This window comes from Aquarana catesbeiana, linkage group LG13 (assembly GCF_042186555.1).
Source record: "Aquarana catesbeiana isolate 2022-GZ linkage group LG13, ASM4218655v1, whole genome shotgun sequence".
In the NCBI taxonomy this organism is placed as follows: Eukaryota; Metazoa; Chordata; class Amphibia; order Anura; family Ranidae; genus Aquarana; species Aquarana catesbeiana.
The window spans coordinates 199,539,713-199,560,076 of record NC_133336.1 but is presented as its reverse complement, the minus strand read 5'-3'; the positions used below and the strand labels follow the sequence as shown (position 1 = coordinate 199,560,076).

The window sequence follows — 20,364 nt, the reverse complement described above, 5'->3', positions numbered from 1 at the left end:
CAGCCCCAGGTCAGGCTGGCAGAAGTTGGCAAAAACTGGGCGGCAGACATACAGTGAGGGAAAAAAGTATTTGAACCCCTGCTGATTTTGTACGTTTGCCCGCTGACAAAGAAATGATCAGTCTATAATTTTAATGGTAGGTTTATTTTAACAGTGAGAGACAGAATAACAACAAAAATATCCATAAAAATGCATTTCTAAAAAGTTATAAATTGATTTGCATTTTATTGAGTGAAATAAGTATTTGACCCCTTCGCAAAACATGACTTAGTACTTAGTGGCGAAACCCTTGTTGGCAATCACAGAGATCAGACGTTTCTTGTAGTTGGCCACCAGGTTGGGTTTGCTCATCTCAGGAGGGATTTTGTCCCACTCCTCTTTGCAGATCCTCTCCAAGTCATTAAGGTTTTCGAGGCTGACATTTGGTAACTCGAACCTTCAGCTCCCTCCACATATTTTCTATTGGATTAAGGTCTGGAGACTGGCTAGGCCACTCCAGGACCTTAACCACCTCAATACCGGGCCAATTCTGACACTTTGCTCCTACATGTAAAAATCATAATTTTTTTGCTAGAAAATTACATAGAACCCCCAAACATTATATATGTTTTTTTTGCAAAGACCCTAGAGAATACAATGGCGGTTGTTGCAACTTTTTATCTCACACAGTATTTGCGCAGGAATTTTTCGAACGCGTTTTTTTGCGGAAAAAAACTGTTTTGTGTTTAAAAAAAAAAAACAAAACAGTAAAGTTAGCCCAATGTTTTTGCATTTTGTGAAAGATGAAGTTACGCCGAGTAAATAGATACCTAACATGTCATGCTTCAAAATTGCACACGCTCGTGGAATGGCGCCAATGTTCGGTACTTAAAAATCCCCATAGGCAACGCTTTAAATTTTTTTACTGGTTACATGTTTTGAGTTACAGAGGAGGTCTAGGGCCAAAATTATTGCTCTCGCTCCAACGTTCGCGGCGATACCTCATATGTATGGTTTGAACACCGTTTTCATTTGTGGGCGGGACTTACGTATGCGTTCGCTTCTGCGTGCGAGCACACGGGGACAGCGGCGCTTTAAAAATTTTTTTATTTTTTTTTTATTGTTAATTATATTTTATTTTTTTTATTTTTACACTTTTTTGAAAAAAAAAAAAAATTGATCACTTTTATTCCTATTACAAGGAATGTAAACATCCCTTGTAATAGCAATATGACATGTCAGGTGCTCTTTGTCAGGTGCTCTTAATAGTGAGATATGGGGTCAATAAGACCCCATATCTCACCACTAGGCTGGGAAGCCTGAAATAAAAAATAAAAATAAAACAATCGCCGCTTCCAAGCCGAAGCGGCGCTGTTTTTTTGAATGGAGAGGCCGGGCGTGACGTCATAACATCGCGCCCGGCCTCCGACGATCATAGAGACTCCGGGGACCATCTGATCCGCCGGAAATCTCTATGATCTACATCCGGCGCCAGCGGATCCACTCTCCACCTCACCGATCGTAACGGTGAGTCGGAGCAAGCACCGGAGGGCGGCGGGAGGGGGGGGCGTCCCCTCTCGCCTCCCATAGGAACGATCAAGCGGCAGAACGGCCGCTATGATCGTTCCTATGGTGTAGAGATTCGCCGGCTGAAACCGGCAATATCTGAATGATGTCTGTAACTACAGGCATCATTCAGATATACCCACCCAAAGCCCAGGACGTCATATGACGGTGGGCGGTGGGCTAGTGGTTAATGTGCTTCTTCATAAACCACTCCTTTGTTGCCTTGGGTGTCTTTTTTGGGTGATTGTCATGCTGGAATACCCACCCACAACCCATTTTCAATGCCCTGGCTGAGGGAAGGAGGTTCTCACCCAAGATTTGACAGTACATGGCCCTGTCCATTGCTCCTTTGATGCGGTGAAGTTGCCCTGTCCCCTTAGCAGAAAAACACCCCCAAAGCGTAATGTTTCTTCCTCCATGTTTGGTGGTGGGGATGGTTTGCTTGGGGTCATAGGCAGAATTCCTCCTCCTTCAAACACGGTGAGTTGAGTTAATACCAAAGAGCTCGATTTTGGTCTCATCTGACCACAACACTTTCACCCAGTTCTCCTCTGAATCATTCAGATGTTCATTAGCAAACTTCAGACGGGCCTGTACATGTACTTTCTTGAGCAGAGGGACCTTGTGAGTGCTGCAGGATTTCAGTCCTTCACGCCGTAGTGTGTTACCAATTGTTTTCTTGGTGACTATGGTCCCAGCTGTCTTGAGATCATTGACAAGATTCTCCCGTGTAGTTCTGGGCTGATTCCTCACCGTTCTCATGATCATTGAGATCTTGCATGGAGCCCCAGACCGAGGGAGATTGACAGTTATTTTGTGTTTCTTCCATTTGCGAATAATCGCACCAACTGTTGTCACCCTCTCACCAAGCTGCTTGGCGGTGGTCTTGTAACCCATTCCAGCCTCATGTAGGTCTACAATCTTGCCCCTGACATCATTGGACAGCACTTTGGTCTTGGCCATGGTGGAGAGATTGGAATCTGATTGATTGATTGCTTCTGTGGACAGGGGTCTACAGGACACAGGGACACAGGACACATGCACATGTACAGGACACAGGGACACATGCACATGCACAGGATACAGGTAGGCTGCACAGGACACAGGGAGGTATGCAGCTGCAGATGGGCATTGCTGACCCTCTTTTTTCCACTTGCAGTAGCTGCTGCATTTCTTACCCTCGTCTTTTACTCGGGTCAATAAGTTTTCCCAGTTTTTAGTGGTAAATTAGGGGCCTCGACTTATACTCGGGTCGACTTATACTCGAGTATATACGGTAATAATAAAAAAGCCATAAAACTATCCCCTTTTGTAGACGCTATAACTTTTGCGCAAACCCATCAATATACGCTTATTGCAATTTTTTTATTTTTTTTACCAAAAATATGTCGAAGAATACATATCGAGCTAAACTGAGGAAAAAAATTGTTTATTTTATATATTTTTGGGGGCTATTATAGCAAAAAGTAAAAAGTATTGTGTTTTTTTTCAAAATTGTTGCTCTTTTTTTTGTTTATAACGCAAAAATTAAAAACCGCAGAGGCAATCAAATACCACCAATAGAAAGCTCTATTTGTGGGGAAAAAAAGGAAAAAAGGACGTCAATTTTGTTTGGGTGCAACTTCGCAACGTGATGCAGTGCCGAATCGCAAAAAGTGCTCTGGTCAGGAAGGGGGTAAAATCTTCCGGGGCTGAAGTGGTTAATCACCACTGGGGTTTTTATTTTTTTGCAAAACAAAGACCAAAAAATTTTCCATTTTTTTTCTTAGTTTCTGTTATTAAATATTGTAAATAAGTATTTTTTCTCCTTCACTGATGTGATCAGCTGTCATTGGCTAACAGCTGATCACGTGGTAAAGGACCATTGTGATTGGCCCTTTACCCCATTCTGTGATTAGACGTGTCGGAAGGACTTGACGTTCACAGAGCGTGCCACCCGTGACCAGTGCGATCACAGGAGGACGTCTATTGACGCCCTCCCGGCACTGGAAGCTCATGCTGTAGCTGTCTTTTGGCTATAGCGGGGACGGAAAGTGGTCAATATTTTTACATATTTAACATATATTTTTCCTGCGTTTCACATTATTAAAAGTGCAAAATGTAATAAAAAATACATTTTCTTTTTAAAATTTGTAAATAACTTTTCAATGCTTTGTACCAATGCTGACAGCTGAAGTGTAAACAAAGCAGTTGCCGGTAGATATTGGTAATTGTTATCGGCGAGTACTAAAAAAAGTTATCAGTACTCGTAAAAAAAAATGGTATTGGCCCATCCCTAGTTATAACTCTTAAAGATTATATTGATCGTGCTAATGCTCTGTGAGCTGTAAGTATAATCATTTTTAGCCAGGGGAGCTCAAGACCTGAAAACCTTTACACAGGTTCCTCCAGGATAAAGGATAAGGTTTAGAAAGACTTGCTTTAGTCATTATATTGTAAGTTCCCATAACAGCTTTAGATGTTAACAACCACAAATTTTCTGCACTCACAGACAGACCAGGTGTGCAGCCTCCCCTGAATCGCACCTCCAATAAGGGTTGAGATAAGGTATTGAGATAAAAAAGGATAGGGGTGTGTGGACAGCGCTACCTGTACCGGGATGTTCTGTAAAGTATCTGTGCTGTACCTCTGCAAATAAACCTGATAAAACCTCTTACAAATTATCCATATAAATGTATGAAAAACTATATAAAACACGTACCACCATCATATAGGGTGGTGAAACCTTCTAGTACTAGTGAGAGAGATAGTGACCATCAGAGTTTCCCCTAATGTACCACAATATATAACATAATAGTGTATAAACACCCTGTAAGGTATCTAGTGAAGTGATAATATAATAAGTGTCCCGCAAGTAAAACAAGTATACTGTCAAAATAATCTGGAATCCATTGTGACCAGAAGTCCCATAAATACAAAATATAAAGATGGATAAAAAATGAATAAAAAAAAATGAAAAAAATGTGTGAAGCTCCAAATGACAAAGTGTAATTTTTAATCGTTTTTTTTATATATTTTTGGGGGGATATTTATTATAGCAAAAAGTAAAAAATATTGCGTTTTTTTTCAAAATTGTCACTCTTTTTTTGTTTATAATGCAAAAAATAAAAAACGCAGAGGCGATCAAATACCACCAAAAGAAAGCTCTATTTGTGGGGAAAAAAAGGACATCAATTTTGTTTGGGTGCAATGTCGCAACAACCGCGCAATTGTTAGTTAAAGCGACTCAGTGCCGAATCGCAAAAAGTGCTCTGGTCAAGAAGGGGGTAAAATCTTCCGGGGGTGAAGTGGTTAATCACCACTGGGGTTTTTATTTTTTTGCTAAACAAAGAAAGACCAAAAAATTTTCACATTTTTTCTTAGTTTCTGTTATTAAATGTTGTAAATAAGTATTTTTTCTCCTTCACTGATGGGCACTGATGAGGTGGCACTGATGGGCACTATAAGGAGGTAGTGATGAGGCTGCACTAATATGTGGCACTGTTAAGCAGTAATTATGGACACTGATAGACTGCACTGATATGTGGCACTGATAGGCTGCACTGATGGGCACTAATGAGGCTGCACTGATTTCAGGCACTGATAAGTGGCACTGATAGGCAGCAATGATGGGCACTAATAGGCGTCACTGGGCACGGATAGGCGGCAATGATGGTCATTGATAGATGGTAGTGATGGACACTGATAGGCGGCATTGATGGGCACTGATAGGCAGCACTGATAGGCAGCACTGGTAGGTAGCACTGATGGGCACTGATAGGTGGCACAGTTAAGCAGAACTGATAGGTATCACTGATGGGCACTAACAGGCGGCACTGATAGACAGAACTGATAGCCATCACTGATGGGCACTGACAGGCAGCACTTATGGGCTCTGATAGGCGGCACTGTTGGGGCTGCACTGATCATTAGGACAGTGATGATCAGTGCCCTGATTACCAGTGTAGATGTCCCCTGTGTGGATTGCTGCTTACCGGCTCTCCTCTCCTCACGAGGATGGGCAATGATCAGCAAATCCTGTTTACACTGTGATTGGATACAGCTGGTCACATGGTAAAAAGTCGCTCTGATTGCTGATCACACTACCCTGCCGATACATGCCGCAGGGGGCACACGGGAAGCAAGATCATGGGAGGACATCAATAGACACCTTCTGGGAAATGTGCAACAGCACTGCAGCCATCATTCGGCTATAGGGTGGTCGTGGAGAGGTTAAAAGAGAAGCATGGGGTATGAAAGGTGGCATCCTAGGTGGATGCAGCATCGATCTATTGCTGCATCTGTCTCCCCGCCGACTCTGCACTGAGAACCGAGCGATCAAACTCCACTGATCACTTGGTTCTTCCCCTCCACTCTGCGCAGAGAGCTGGTGACTGTCAGTCACCAGCTCTCTGCTCTGCCCCCCCAGTGCTCACTGGATTGTGGAGGGGGCAGGAGTGGCTGGCTTAGCCGCGCAGCTGATAGGCTGAGCCAACTACTGGGCCAGGCATCTGAGTGAATCCCAACTGTAAAGTTGGGATCTTTCCCCAGCCTGGAGCATCTGAACAGAACGAACTGCACTCCTGTGATCCATAGAAGTGGGGCCAAAAAAAGCTTTGGCCATATTTCTCCTTTAAGAAATTTTACATAAAATCATTATACATTTTATGTTATTTTCTTGTTTTTGCTTTTTACTCTATTCATCCTGGATTTTTTTTCTCCTTTTCGTTAGGCCTGCTCATTGCGTCGAACTGTAGGGAGCCAAAATTTCTATCAAGTACTATTGGAGGGCAGGTGACTCTATCAATGGACAATAGTGAGTTCAGGTCCATCTTCTGGCTTACCCCTGATGGGACGTTCCTTGCTAAAACTTCACCAGGTCAACCTGCTCAGATAAGGGAAGCTGAATATGAAGGAAGATTAAAAGCCGCAGCTGATGGATCTTTAATTATAATGAACTTGCTCAGAAAAGACCAAAACCAGTACACAGCGAATGTGCAGACAATCTCATCAGGCCAATGTCTTCAGAGGTTTCATCTCCGAGTGTTGGGTAAGTCATTATCACTATTTGGGGAAGGTGTATTGAACTGTTCTTGGTCCATGTACCCTATAGTCATGGGATGCACATTATATACTGTATAACAATCCTGCAGTCAGTTTGAGGCTTTACACAGATTGGCAACATTGGTGATTAGTTTGAAATTTTCTCAACCAAAAATGTACAATAACTGTAGCTGCTTACTTTCAAGAAACAACACTCACCAGTCTGTTGATCCAGCGTTGTCTTTATCCATGCAGTTTTTTTTTTTTTGCTGTTTTGCTTGATCCTTGGTGCCTCCATCTAGGCTGTGACTTCCTACTGTTTCATAGCCAGCTCCTCCACTGTTGGATTGGTCCCACAGCCTCCTGGGACATGTGATGTGTCCCAGGAGCTTGTGGGGGTGGGGCAACCTTACGTATTTCTCATCTAGGTGAGAATTGCGGAAGTGGGAGCGAGTACCTGTCAGAAAAAGGTACCCAGCCTCAAAAAAGAAAAGAGTTTTTAAATATAGGGGCCGGAGGGGAGGCAGTTTAGCGGTACTTTCACTTTTAAGTGATGGTCCGTTTTAAGCAGACATGCGCGGTTTGTTTCGTTTGTTATTCGGAAATTCTAGTCTATTTTGTTCCGTTCTACTCCTTAATTTTCTATTCTATTATTTTCTATTCTATTATATTATTTTCCATTCTTCTCCTTTATTTTCTATTATGTTTTATTCTATTTGGAAATTCAAATTCAAACTGAATTTGAAAACTATTCAAACGAGTCAAATTGGAAAACATTTGAATTAGAATTTCGCCCGAAATACATCAGATGAATAAGACGGAACTTCCCAGGTTCCTTTTGGGGAACCAAACCCAGATGAGACACCCCCAAATTATTGGCCAGTTTGTCAGAAACCACCTCGGGATAAGCCCTAGTGGAACACAAATTGTCAGCAAAAGGGGAATGCAGAAAAGAGAACACGGGATAGCAAAACCCACCGAAAACCCCTCCTCCAACAACGTAGCAGCCGCCCAATCCGGATACCTACCTAGGAAAGGCCGTATCCTTTCCACCATCACCGGCATCGTCCCTCTTACCTGAAGTATCCCCGGCACGGCCCTTGCTTTGTTTGACGCAGTGGGAAAGGGTGTGTGCACCCCCCACAACTCGAGCACTTGTGCTTGTAGCGACATGCGGAACCAAAACGGCACGTGCCCTCATTGAACTGCCAGCAAGTGTTTACCGGCCGACTGTCCAGGGGTGCTTGGACTTCTGGCCCCGCTTGGAAAAAAGGGGGACCCAGTGTGCGACAAAGTCATCCATAAAATTATGTCTTTGTGATCCCAGCGAAGAGAAGGTCGAATGGCCTTACGTTTACAAAATTGTTCATCATAATGAAGCCATGCCACCCCTCCATAAACCCTGCGAGCTTCGCTGATCGAGTCCAGATAGCAGAAGAGATGCTTCTCCTCTATCACACTGGCCAGGATTGCAAAGGCCTGCAACCAATTGGTAAAAGTGCGCAGAATCAAACGAAACTGACGCTTCTCCCCATCTTTTTTATTTTGGACTACTCAGGCTTCAACCTATCCAGGTTGAACTTTTCCAGAGGGAATAACATAAATAATTCGACGTACTTGTCCGTCCAAATTTTTTCCCCGCATCTCTGGCTTGAGTTGCGCCCCCAAGGGGCCCTCAAAGCATACATATGTAGCACCCTGGAGTTAAGGCAGGGTTGCTCCTAAGTTTACCTGCCAGGTGTAAGCTACCTTGGCTAATTGTTAGGGATCAATTGATTTCTCCCTAAGTCTGGCATTGCTGCACTTTTCTCTTCTGCCGTTAGATGGCCGGGTACCTGGTGGCACTAGATACAAGAAGGGCAATGCAAGGTCAGATTATGAGTCTATGGGGTGTCTCAGCCAATGGGCAGGGGTTTTCTTGAATCCCTTGGCCTGTTGGGAGAGCCTATATATTTGGCTGGGGTTAGGTGGTCTGTGTTCTGTGCCACCCGGACAACCTGTCTTGGTCAGAGGTAGAGGGGAAGCTGTCGCCACTAAGGGACCATCCACTTTATTACCAGGGACCACAGTGTGTAGCTGAAGCAAGTACCGGAGCAGTATTCTCACCAACCGTGGACGGTGAAGAATCGGGAAAATTTAGCGGGTATCAAGCCAGGGACCCAGCCAGCGGAGGTGACGCTTGCAGAGCAGCCTTGTGTGTCAAGCCAGGGACTGAGCAGGCCAGTGGGGTGACGCTTGAAAAGTATCTTGAGTGCCAAGCTAGGGACCCAGTGGAGAAGCGGGGTGACGCTTGAGGAAGATACTACCGTGAAGATGGGAGGAGCTCAAGGGATTCAGTGTCAGTGAATCAACTAATCTAGTGAGAGACTGGGAGCTCAGTGGGTTGAAGAACTACAAGAAGTGATTGTAGTGGAAGTGAAGGAACTGTTACCCTTGGTGTTAGAAACTGTTAGACTGTTGCCATAGGAGACAGCATTCCTACACATGCAGATGTTGCGTCTCGCTGGATGCCTTTCCCTGCATGTCCTCCTGTCGAAGTCTTGGAGTCTGCCAATTAGCCTTGCAACTACCTAAGGGTGTCCTGGCCCTAACCCTCTCTCCCAAAGTTCTGGTAAGAGAAATAAAATCTCTTTTGCGTTCAAGAAGTGTCTGGCGCCCAAATAATATGCCTTGCAACCCACCATATATGGAAGGATGTCTGCTATCACTGAGCCTGGAGGTTCTCATTAGACCAAAGGAAGCCTGGGTCCTCGGTACATTTGGCGCCCAACGTGGGGCTAAAGCGTTATCCTCGCAGCAGTCTCCCCTAGCAACCGGCTTCAGCTTCATTGGGATTTCGTCTTCCTCCGTGGGAAGGTGGCAAGTAACATCTATACTTCCTATAGGCTGTGTTGTCGTGCATACTACCAATATGGGGAAGAACCAACAAGTCTCATTGCTCATGGGAGAGGATCAGCCTGGTCTTTTGACCCTTCCTGCCAGCGCTGTGAGGGTAAACATAGACTCCAAAATGGATTCCATTACAGTTTTGGAGCACCGCAGCATGAAGAAGGTGGGCGCTACAGTTCCCAGAGAACATCTGCACCAAGCACTTCTCACGCCACCTGGTGGTCAACATATGACAGAACAATCCTGGTACACTTGACAGTCCATCATTCAAATTGTAAGGTGAGAAGTTGCCCCTTTTGCCACAGCTTATTCTACCTAACTAAACACCCCAGTGTCTTTGAAACCCCGAAGTCCATCAATTTTTCACTCGGGGTAAAACAACATTTCACCAGCAGTTTCCCTTCTTCTCAGAGACAACTCTGGGGACAGGAGGTATGGCTGCAATCAGACAACAAGCAGCCAGGCCATGGTACAAGGGACCGTACTTCTTGACATAAGTCCCCTTGCAGTGGTAATCTCAGTCTGTCCTTAAAGTTTCCTCACTGGTTGAAGAAACAAACACGCTTAATGTTAGATCAACATGTTACTTTTTTTCCAGGGGAGGCACACTGGCAATTCCAGAATGCCAGCCAGCATGACTCAAGTGGGCACTCCCTGTATCTGCCGGCAGCACACAGTCCAACCCAGTCCCAGCGATACAGCCAACAGGAATGTCCTCCACTAGCAACACTTTCTGTACAAGAGGTGGAGTGGCTTTCAGCATAGCAAATTACAAACTCCACAAGCACACATTTGTAATCCATATGGTGTCAGTGAAAAACACAATTCAATAGCATTTACAGTAATATCTGGGTTCTGGTAAGTTCAGGGTTTTTCCTTTGGCATTTACCGTAGCAATGTAATGTTGAATGTCTTACTTGTTTGGCCTCCGGACTATCACACTGTCCGGGCTAATTTTGAGACCATAGCCCCAGGTTTGCAGTACTGAAGTATACTTTCAGCTATCTTAAGTGACAACTTTCGAAAATCCACCCGTAAGGGGATCCGAAGAAAACACTGCACAGCTTCATCTACCCATTGTGTTTCCTTGTCCTGAATCTCTTCCTCTAGATGGGCCGGTATGTAGGGATACAGATATCCATACTCTTTAGCCACTTTCTTAATAATTATGCGCTGTGTTTTAGACAGCCTGGGCAGTGTCTTAGGGTCTCCATACCCAGTTAGGACCCATGCATCTGGTGCACATTGTAAAGGAAATTTGTAAGTTCTGTATATAATTGTATTATATTTTGTATGTATTGCACACTGCCCTCACTGTGCACACGGCACTAATAATGTTTTCATTACATTCTTTCGAGTCCTGATTAGAATTAGTCTGCCTATGTTATGCCCCTTGTTACCATAAATGTACAATTGTAATATTAATGTGATACCTACGTAATCATGTGTATAAAAACCTTCAATTGCATCATAATAAAGCAGAACAGTTATTTGGAAAGATGTGGAGTGTATCTTTTGTGTCTGTTCCCTACTGCAGTAGTTATTATTAATTTGGAACCACTAATCAATATGAGGATAGGAGTTGCCTATCTATAAATTTCCATGTCAGATGGCGAGTTTTGGCTAGGAGGGGATTTACAGGTGACCCTGAGAATCCGAAACAAGGAGTTTGAGACGATCCTGGAATTTCTGATACATCTGATAAATGAGGTAAGTCTTTTGCTTACATTTGAGTTATCAGACTTTCTTGATCGGTAAGGCATTTTTGGGACAAAGGGTACCTATTTTACTCTCCTTAATCAAACTGTATTGATAGGTGGTTATATGTTATGTTGTTCCTGTCTACTGTCCATTGGAGTGTTATAGATAAGAAAGGGAAGAATAGTGCTGTTCACAGGTATATGTAGTACATCTGCTAGATAAAGTAGTTTAGAGGCAAGAGGGTGTAAGAACAAGTAGAGAAGAGAGAAGACTGGCCAATCATTATGGGCACTGAATTAAGTAAGGGAATGAAGGGTAAGAGGCCCTAAAAAATGCCCAGCGCAAGAGGAGCGCTACAAAATATATGAACCAAAGGTGCGGTTCCGCCTATACTGAGCCCCTAGATAAATGGTTAGAGTGGACATGAATCCACAATGGGTAACTGGGTTACCAAAGTCCACAGGGACTAAGAATCATGCAGAGTAAACAGCTAGAGAAACAGCTATCTATGTGAGCAGGATGGATCAAGGGTGACAATTAACACTAGACAGAAAAGGACATTTTCATGTTAAGTTGTGGGATGAATTTGGGGTCAGGCACTACAACTAGTAAAGTCAAAACAGAATACTTTATATGTTGTCAGAAAGGGAAGATGGGATGAGCACTATGGCTGCCCGTCTGATCATAGAATCATAGAAGCTAGAGTATGTGAAGTATGGGATTACAATACATGGGATGCAAAGATATCAGAACAAAATAAGGAAAGCAGAATTTAAGCAGAGAAATATTAAAGAGAGTTAAAAGAAAGTGAGAGAATGATATGCATGTGTTGTATACAAATGGGAAAATGTAAGCGATTTTAGAGAGATTTGTGTATGTGTGTGAATGCTGGATCCTTTAGTTCTATCTCTTGTGTGTGTCATGTATGCAGATGTTACCCCCTCCTTTGCACTCTCCTGAAATAATGTAACTGGGATGAGAGATCAGTGATAAGCTGGAAGGACACCATTCCAATTTCTGTTTTTTAGACAAAACATTTATAACAAAATGTGCCCGGTGAATGAATCTAATGATAAACAATGTGATCACAATTATTTTGAATCTGTTTTTCAAACATGGTAAAACAAGGTTACATTTAACCGTATATTACACAAATTGAATATCCTTTGATAGTGGAAACAGTGCATTTAAAAAATGGAATCTAAGTAAAATATCCTCCTTTAAGGAAATATATCTGTAGATATATATTAGTATTAGGGTGCGATATTGAGATTATCACTTGAGTATTAATTTTATAATATGAGTTTAACAATTTTATTAATAATATAGATATATTGTAATTGGTTTAGACAACCTTTGGTTGGAAATGAAATCCAGGTTATTGGAGAAATTTGTAAAATGGGATTAGTTTAGATTAAGATGAGGTTGTTAATTGGAATACAGTTGCCATAATATGTAACAAAGCCAAGAACGATAGGATACATAAGAAGTTTTTCTACAAAGATGAAATCTAAAGGTCTGATAATAACTTGATGTGCGGTCCATGATGTGAGAGCAATGATAAATAAAATTTAAATATAACAGACCCATCACATCAAGTCCACACACCCTGTTAAGATAGATCCCACCTGCAAACAATTGTATAGTTTTTGATGTAAAGTTAATCATTGGAGTTTGTTATAGACCACCCAATGTTAACGAGGAGGTGGAGACTCAGCTCCTTGCACAGATGGAAAGGGCTGCAAGGGCTGGGACAGTGATAATAATGGGAGATTTTAACTACCCAGAAATTGACTGGAGTAATGGCACTGCTGGGACAGTTAAAGGGCAAAAATTTATAAACCTAGTACAGGACAATTTTATGGTCCAGTTTATTGAGGCCCCAACTAGGAATGAAGCTCTGTTGGACCTGGTAATCTCAAACCATGCAGAGCTTATTACTAATGTGCAGATAAAGGAACACCTGGGTAGCAGTGACCATAACATGATTTCATTTGATGTTAGCTGTAAACAAGAAATACATAAGGGAAAGATAAAAACACTTAACTTCAAGAGAGCAAATTTTCCAAGGATGAGGGCTGCTCTCGAGGACTTAGACTGGGAGGGAATATTGGCAGCGATAAACACAGAACAGAAATGGGAATTCTTCAAAAAGACTGTTTGGGACCTCACTGCAAAGTATATTCCCATGGGCAATAAGTTTAAAAGGCTAAAAAGAAAACCTATGTGGCTCACGGTCAAAGTTAGAAAAGCTATAAACAATAAGAAAAGAGCTTTTAAAAAATATAAAAATGAAGGAACACTAGTGTCATTTAAATGCTACAAAGAATTTAACAGAATATGTAAAAAGGAAATCAAGGGTGCAAAAATTCAAAATGAACGACAGATCGCAAAAAATAGTAGGACAAACCCCAAAAAATTCTTCAAATATATTAATAGTAAAAAGGTCAGATCTGAGCATGTAGGCCCTTTACAAAATAATCTAGAGTGGGTGACTGGGGACAAGGAGAAGGCTAATTTATTAAATACTTTCTTCAGCTCTGTGTATACAAAAGAGCATGGGGAAGTTCATGTCCATAATGGGGGTGGTATTGACACAGCCCCCAATGATCCACAATGGCTCAAAAGGGATATGGTCCAGAAATATTTAGACAGAATAAAGGTGGATAAAGCACCTGGACCTGATGGCATCCACCCACGGATCCTAAAAGAATTGAGCTCTGTAATTTCAAAGCCATTGTATCTAATTTTTAGGGACTCATTAATGACGGGAATAGTACCGCTGGATTGGCGCAGGGCGAACGTGGTGCCTATATTTAAAAAGGGATCAAAGTCTTTACCAAGTAACTATAGACCTGTTAGTTTAACTTCTATAGTCGGGAAGATACTGGAGCGTTTAATAAAAGACCACATAGACGAGTTCTTGCTGGAAAAAAACATTTTAAGCAACAGACAGCATGGGTTCATGAAAGACAGAAGTTGTCAGACAAACCTGATTTCTTTTTATGAAGAGGTAAGTAAAACCTTGGACAGAGGGGTGGCTGTGGACGTGGTTTATTTGGATTTTGCAAAAGCGTTTGATACAGTTCCGCACACACGGCTCATGTGTAAGTTAAAGTCTACAGGCTTGGAAATATCAGTTTGTAAATGGATAGAAAACTGGCTAAAAGACAGAATTCAGAGAGTAGTGGTTAATGATTCTTACTCTGAATGGTCTAAGGTTATCAGTGGTGTACCCCAAGGTTCAGTGCTGGGACCCTTACTCTTTAATATCTTTATAAATGATATTGGGTCTGGGATCAAAAGTAACATTTCTGTCTTTGCAGATGACACCAAGCTATGCAGTGGAATAACGTCCTTACAGGATGTCTCCAATTTACAAGCCGACCTCAATGCACTGTCTAATTGGGCGACTATGTGGCAGATGAGGTTTAATGTTGAGAAATGTAAAGTTATGCACTTGGGGGCTAAGAATATGCATGCATCATACATGCTAGGGGGAGTACAACTGGGGGAATCTGTAGTGGAGAAGGATCTGGGGGTTTTGGTAGATCATAAGCTCAATAATAGCATGCAATGCCAAGCTGCGGTTTCCAAAGCGAGCAAAGTTCTTTCTTGTATTAAGAGAGGTATGGACTCCAGAGAGAGAGATATCATTTTGCCCCTGTTCAAATCATTAGTAAGACCTCATCTGGAATATGCAGTTCAGTTTTGGACACCAGTTCTCAAAAAGGATATCGTGGAACTGGAGAAAGTGCAGAGAAGGGCAACCAAACTGATAAGAGGCATGGGGGAGCTCAGCTATGAGGAAAGATTAGAGGAACTGAATTTGTTCACTCTTGAGAAGAGGAGAATAAGGGGGGATATGATCAACATGTTTAAATATATAAGGGGTCCATATAGTGAACTTGGTGTTGAGTTATTCACTTTACGGTCAACACAGAGGACAAGGGGGCACTCTTTACGACTGGAGGAAAAGAGATTTCATCTCCAAATACGGAAAGGTTTCTTCACAGTAAGAGCTGTGAAAATGTGGAATAGACTCCCTCCAGAGGTGGTTCTGGCCAGCTCAGTAGATTGCTTCAAGAAAGGCCTGGATACTTTCCTAAATGTACATAATATAACTGGGTACTGACATTTATAGGTAAAGTTGATCCAGGGAAAATCCGATTGCCTCTCTGGGATCAGGAAGGAATTTTTTCCCCTGCTGTAGCAAATTGGAGCATGCTCTGCTGGGGTTTTTTGCCTTCCTCTGGATCAACTGTGGGTATAGTATTGGGTATATTGGATTGTACGTTTTTTTTTTTTTTTTTTGTGGTTGGACTGGATGGACTTGTGTCTTTTTTCAACCTGACTAACTATGTAACTATGTGGCTGAGAGCTTTCTGGTCTGTCATATACAGATTGTTGGTCCTTTTTGTTTTTATTTATTTTTATTTTTGAAATCCAAAGCAGAATGTGTGGATTGTGAAATGATCTGCCCCTTTTCCTTGTAAGTGTCGTGGTATAAGCAAAAGAATATTTTGGATTTATGGACATCTCTGCATGACCGCAGGGTATTGTTATAATTTATTATGTTATGACATCAGGAAAATAATGTCAGATGGTAACTAAGGACTTTGTGTTTTCTAGCTAAAACTAACAACAGAGCAAGCAATGAGAAATTATAATATTGCCTGGAAAAAGTTGTCTTTTTTGAAACATGAAACTGGAGTTCTTACACAAACAGCATGATAGAAAACAAGCCATTGTAATATATTTTATCAAGCCCCTAAGGGGATGCTGGACTCTCTCCCTATGAGACTTTGTTTGGGAATGTGTTACTCACTTGCTTATATTTTGTTTCAGCAGCTAAAGTCCTCAATTTGTATCACACAGAGAGAATGTTGCTGATCTTTCAAGGTTTTTGACAAACTCATTTATGTGTTTTCACCCCAATTCCAGATCCTAAAAGTTTAGAAGGATCTAAAACTAAAGCCAGGTGACTTGTGGCTTGTTAAGAGACATTGATATATAAGGAAATGTTTGGAGACTCAATACAGCATCTATTTCATGTACAGTTGTGCAAAACTTGAAGGAAAAGTCACCTGTATCCACACCAGACAGTGCAAAAATGACTAAATTAAAGAAATCTCTGTGTTTGATTTGTTTTCCTCTTGAAATCACAGTCTAGGGTACTATTTATTCAAATTCTTTAATTGTAAGGGATATATATATATATATATATATATATATAATATAACCACCCCCTCCCTTTAGAATGTAAGCTCTACGAGCAGGGCCCTCCTGTACCTTTTGTATTGAACTGTAATGTAATTGTGTTGTGTTGTCCCGCCTATACATTGTAAAGCGCTGCGTAAACTGTTGGCGCTATATAAATCGTGAATAATAATAATGTGATTTACAAAGCAGTTTAGCCATGTTGAAGTCATATTTGTCTTTTGTATGTCTTCCATTTTATGTAGAATTGTCTGTGTTTACATATGCTGATAAGTCAGCATGCCAACAATTAACCTAGAAGGCCATTCTGAAAAGTAATTTTGTAATGAAAAAGCTGCTCAGCTATTATTTTCTCGACAATGGAGTTTTTGCCTTTTTGGCCAGGACTACCTTCACCGATGGAGGTTCCAGGTTAAAGGTGATAGCAGGTATGGTTAGTGATCAAAATATTGATCAAAAGAGAGGAGACTGTAAAGGAAATTTGTAAGTTCTGTATATAATTGTATTCTATTTTGTATTTATTGCACACTGCCCTCACTGTGTACACTAATAATGTTTTCATTACATGTTTGCATTCTTTCGAGTCCTGATTAAAATTAGTCTGCCTATGTTACTCCCCTTGTTACCATATACGTACAATTGTAATATGCATGTGATACCTACGTAATCATGTGTAAGAAAAAACCTTCAATTGCGTCATAATAAAGCAGAACAGTTATTTGGAAAGAAGCGGAGTGTATCTTTTGTGTCTGTTCCCTACTGCAGTAGCTATTATTAATTTGGAACCACTAATCAATATGAGGATAGGAGTTGCCTATCTGTAAATGTCCATGTCAACCTTGAACTGGGTGTTCTGCAACAATATCTGACTTGCCATCAGACTTAATCAACAGAAATGCCTTGTTCAATGCAACTTTAGGAACCCATTTTACCCAACGATCCTCCTCAAAGGACTTAGTAATGCGTATTAAGGGAGCTGAACTGGCAGATAATTCAACTTTGATACTAGCTGCTGGCACAGAGGGAATTTCATCCTCCTCTACATCACACAATTGCTCCTTGTCACCATTAGTCCACTTCCCAGTCCCTGATAAAGGGTCTGAGATAGTGGAGCATTCTTCAGCTGGGGGATAGTTGTGCATGGAGCTGACTTTGGCACAACCACATTGTATCCCTTAATGGCCACAGGTATCACCTCCCCCCACTGGTACACTACTTTCACCCTTTGTAGGCTTACCTGACTCCAGAGTCCTTTTCCCTGGTGGTTCCGCCATCAAAGAGAGCAGGTAGGCCCAACCCCGGCCTTGAGGGATAGCCGGAGCACTGGGTCCTGGAGCAGCCACAGATACAAGAGGAGCAGCTTCTCTCTCAAGCCGGGTGATAGCGGGTGGACTCTCAATGCTGCTCCCAGCCGGGACGGAAACATCCTTGTTCCGATCCACTTGTAGTATCCGCGGAGGTTGGGCTGGTGAGACTACCTCAAGCAAGGGTTCCCAGATGTGTGGCCAACCTGGAACACTTCCTGCAGATCAGTCCCAAGGCCTCATAGCCTCCAGCTGTGTACAGGGCAAGACTACCCTTAGGTGTATACCGCACTCTGGTGTCAGTAAAATAGCCCTTGGACTCACTCAGACCAAGGCCAACACCCGGAGCATACATCTTCCAATCCACCATAGTACTTCCAAACTGCGCCATCATCTCCATCCTACAACCAAGCACACGTGGCAGCACTTCCTTATTCTCCTCTGCAGATCGGGGGCTCCTCCCCCTGCCTAAGGATTGGTGCAGATGTTTTCTGGAAACTTCAGCGCCTGCTTCTTTCTTTTTGCGGCGCGCCAAAACTTTAATGGAGTCTGTTTTAACCCTTGCAGTGTTGGCGTAAAGCGTCAAAAGATCAAACTGATTCTCTCCCATGAGCAATGAGACATGTTGGTTCTTCTCCACATTGTTGGAATGCACAATAACAGTCTATACGAAGTAAAGATGTTACTTGCCACTTTCCCACGTGGCCAGAAGAAATCCCGATGTAGCTGTAGCCGGTTGCTATGGGTGACTGCTATAGGAATAACGCCTTTGCCCCACGTTGGCCACCAAATGTAGCAGGCTCCCGGGCCACTAGAGGCCTAATGGTGACCTCCAGAGTTAGGGACAGCTGACATCCTTCTGTGTAGAGTGGGTTACAAGGCATGGTGGGTGCAATGCAAGGTGAATTGATGGGTGCCAGACACTTCTTGAATGCAAAGAGATTTATTGTCTCTTGAATAAGAACTTAACACCCTTAAGTAGATGCAATGATAATTGGCAAACTCCGAGACTTTGATAGGTAGACAGCTATACAGATGAAGGCCTGCAGCCAGATACCAATCCTGTATAGGTAGGACCGCTGTCTCCTATGGCAACAATCTTGTAGAAGTTACTAACGGTAGTTGTAATTAGGGATGAGCTTTGATTTCGAGTCGAATTCGTGTTCGACTCGAACATCGGCTGTTCGCCAGTTTGCCGAACAACAAACAATTTGGGGGTGTTCGCAGCAAATTCGAAAGCCGCGAAACACCCTTTAAAAGTCTATGGGACAGATCAAAAGTGCTCATTTTAAAGGCTTATATGCATGATATTGTCATAAAAAGTGTTTGGGGACCTGGGTCCTGCCCCAGGGGACATGGATCAATGCAAAAAAAAGTTTTAAAAACGTCCGTTTTTTCGGGAGCAGTGATTTTAATAATGCTTAAAATGAAACAATAAAAGTGTAATATTCCTTTAAATTTCGCACCTGGGGGGGTGTCTATAGTATGCCTGAAAAGGGGCGCATGTTTCCTGTGTTTAGAACAGTCTGACAGCAAAATGACATTTCAAAGGAAAAAAAGTCATTTAAAACTACTTGCGGCTATTAATGAATTGCCGGTCCGACAATACACATAAAAGTTCATTGATAAAAACGGCCCACAGGGGAACCCCGAACCAAAATTTTAAAAAAATGACTTGGGGGTCTCCCTAAATTCCTTACCAGGCCCTTCAGGTCTGGTATGGATATTAACCACTTGCCTACCAGGCCAATTCTGACATTTCTCTCCTACATGAAAAAATCATCATTTTTTTGCTTGAAAATTACATAGAACCCCCAAACATTATATATGTTTTTTTAGCAAAGACCCTAGAGAATACAATGGTTGTTGCAACTTTTTATTTCACACAGTATTTGCACAAGAATTTTTTGAACACTTTTTTTGGGGAAAAAAACAGTTTTGTGTTTAAAAAAAAAACAAAACAGTAAAGTTAGCCCAATGTTTTTGCATATTGTGAAAGATGAAGTTACGCCGAGTAAATAGATACCTAACATGTCACACTACACAATTGCACACGCTCGTGGAATGGCGCCAATGTTCGGTACTTAAAAATCCCCATAGGCGACACTTGAAATTTTTTTTCTGGTTACATGTTTTGAGTTACAGAGGAGGTCTAGGGACAAAATGATTGCTCTCGCTCCAACGTTCGCGGCGATACCTTACATGTATGGTTTGAACACCGTTTTCATATGTGGGCGGGACTTATGTATGCGTTCGCTTCTGCGTGCGAGCACACGGAGACAGCGGCGCTTTAAAAAATTTTTTTTGTTTTTTATTGTTAATTATATTTTCTTTTTTTACTTTGACACTTTTTTGAAAAAAAAATAAATTTGATCACTTTTGTAAACATCCCTTGTAATAGGAATATGACATGACAGGTCCTCTTAATAGTGAGATATGGGGTCAATAAGACCCCACATCTCACCACTAGGCTGGGAAGCCTGAAATAATAAAAAAAAAAGATCACCGATTCCCAGCCGAAGCGGCGCCGTTTTCTTGAATGGATCGCGCCCGGCCTCCGATGATCATAGAGACTCCGGCGACCATCTGGTCCGCCGGAAATCTCTATGATCTACATCCGGCGCCGGCGGATCAGCTCTCCGCCTCACCGATCGTAACGGTGAGTCAGAAAAAGCACCGGAGG

General features: G+C 42.2%; 1 protein-coding gene across 1 annotated transcript in view; it reads left to right on the top strand.

The window, feature by feature from the left end:
* The window catches only part of LOC141117561 (cell adhesion molecule CEACAM3-like), an 80,385-nt gene that overhangs the window by 4,288 nt on the left and 55,733 nt on the right, over positions 1-20,364 (top strand). Inside the window, exon 2 of the mRNA XM_073610467.1 lies at positions 6,257-6,574. Within this exon, the coding sequence (XP_073466568.1) occupies positions 6,257-6,574 (318 nt within the window). The remainder of the gene's footprint in view (positions 1-6,256; positions 6,575-20,364) is intronic.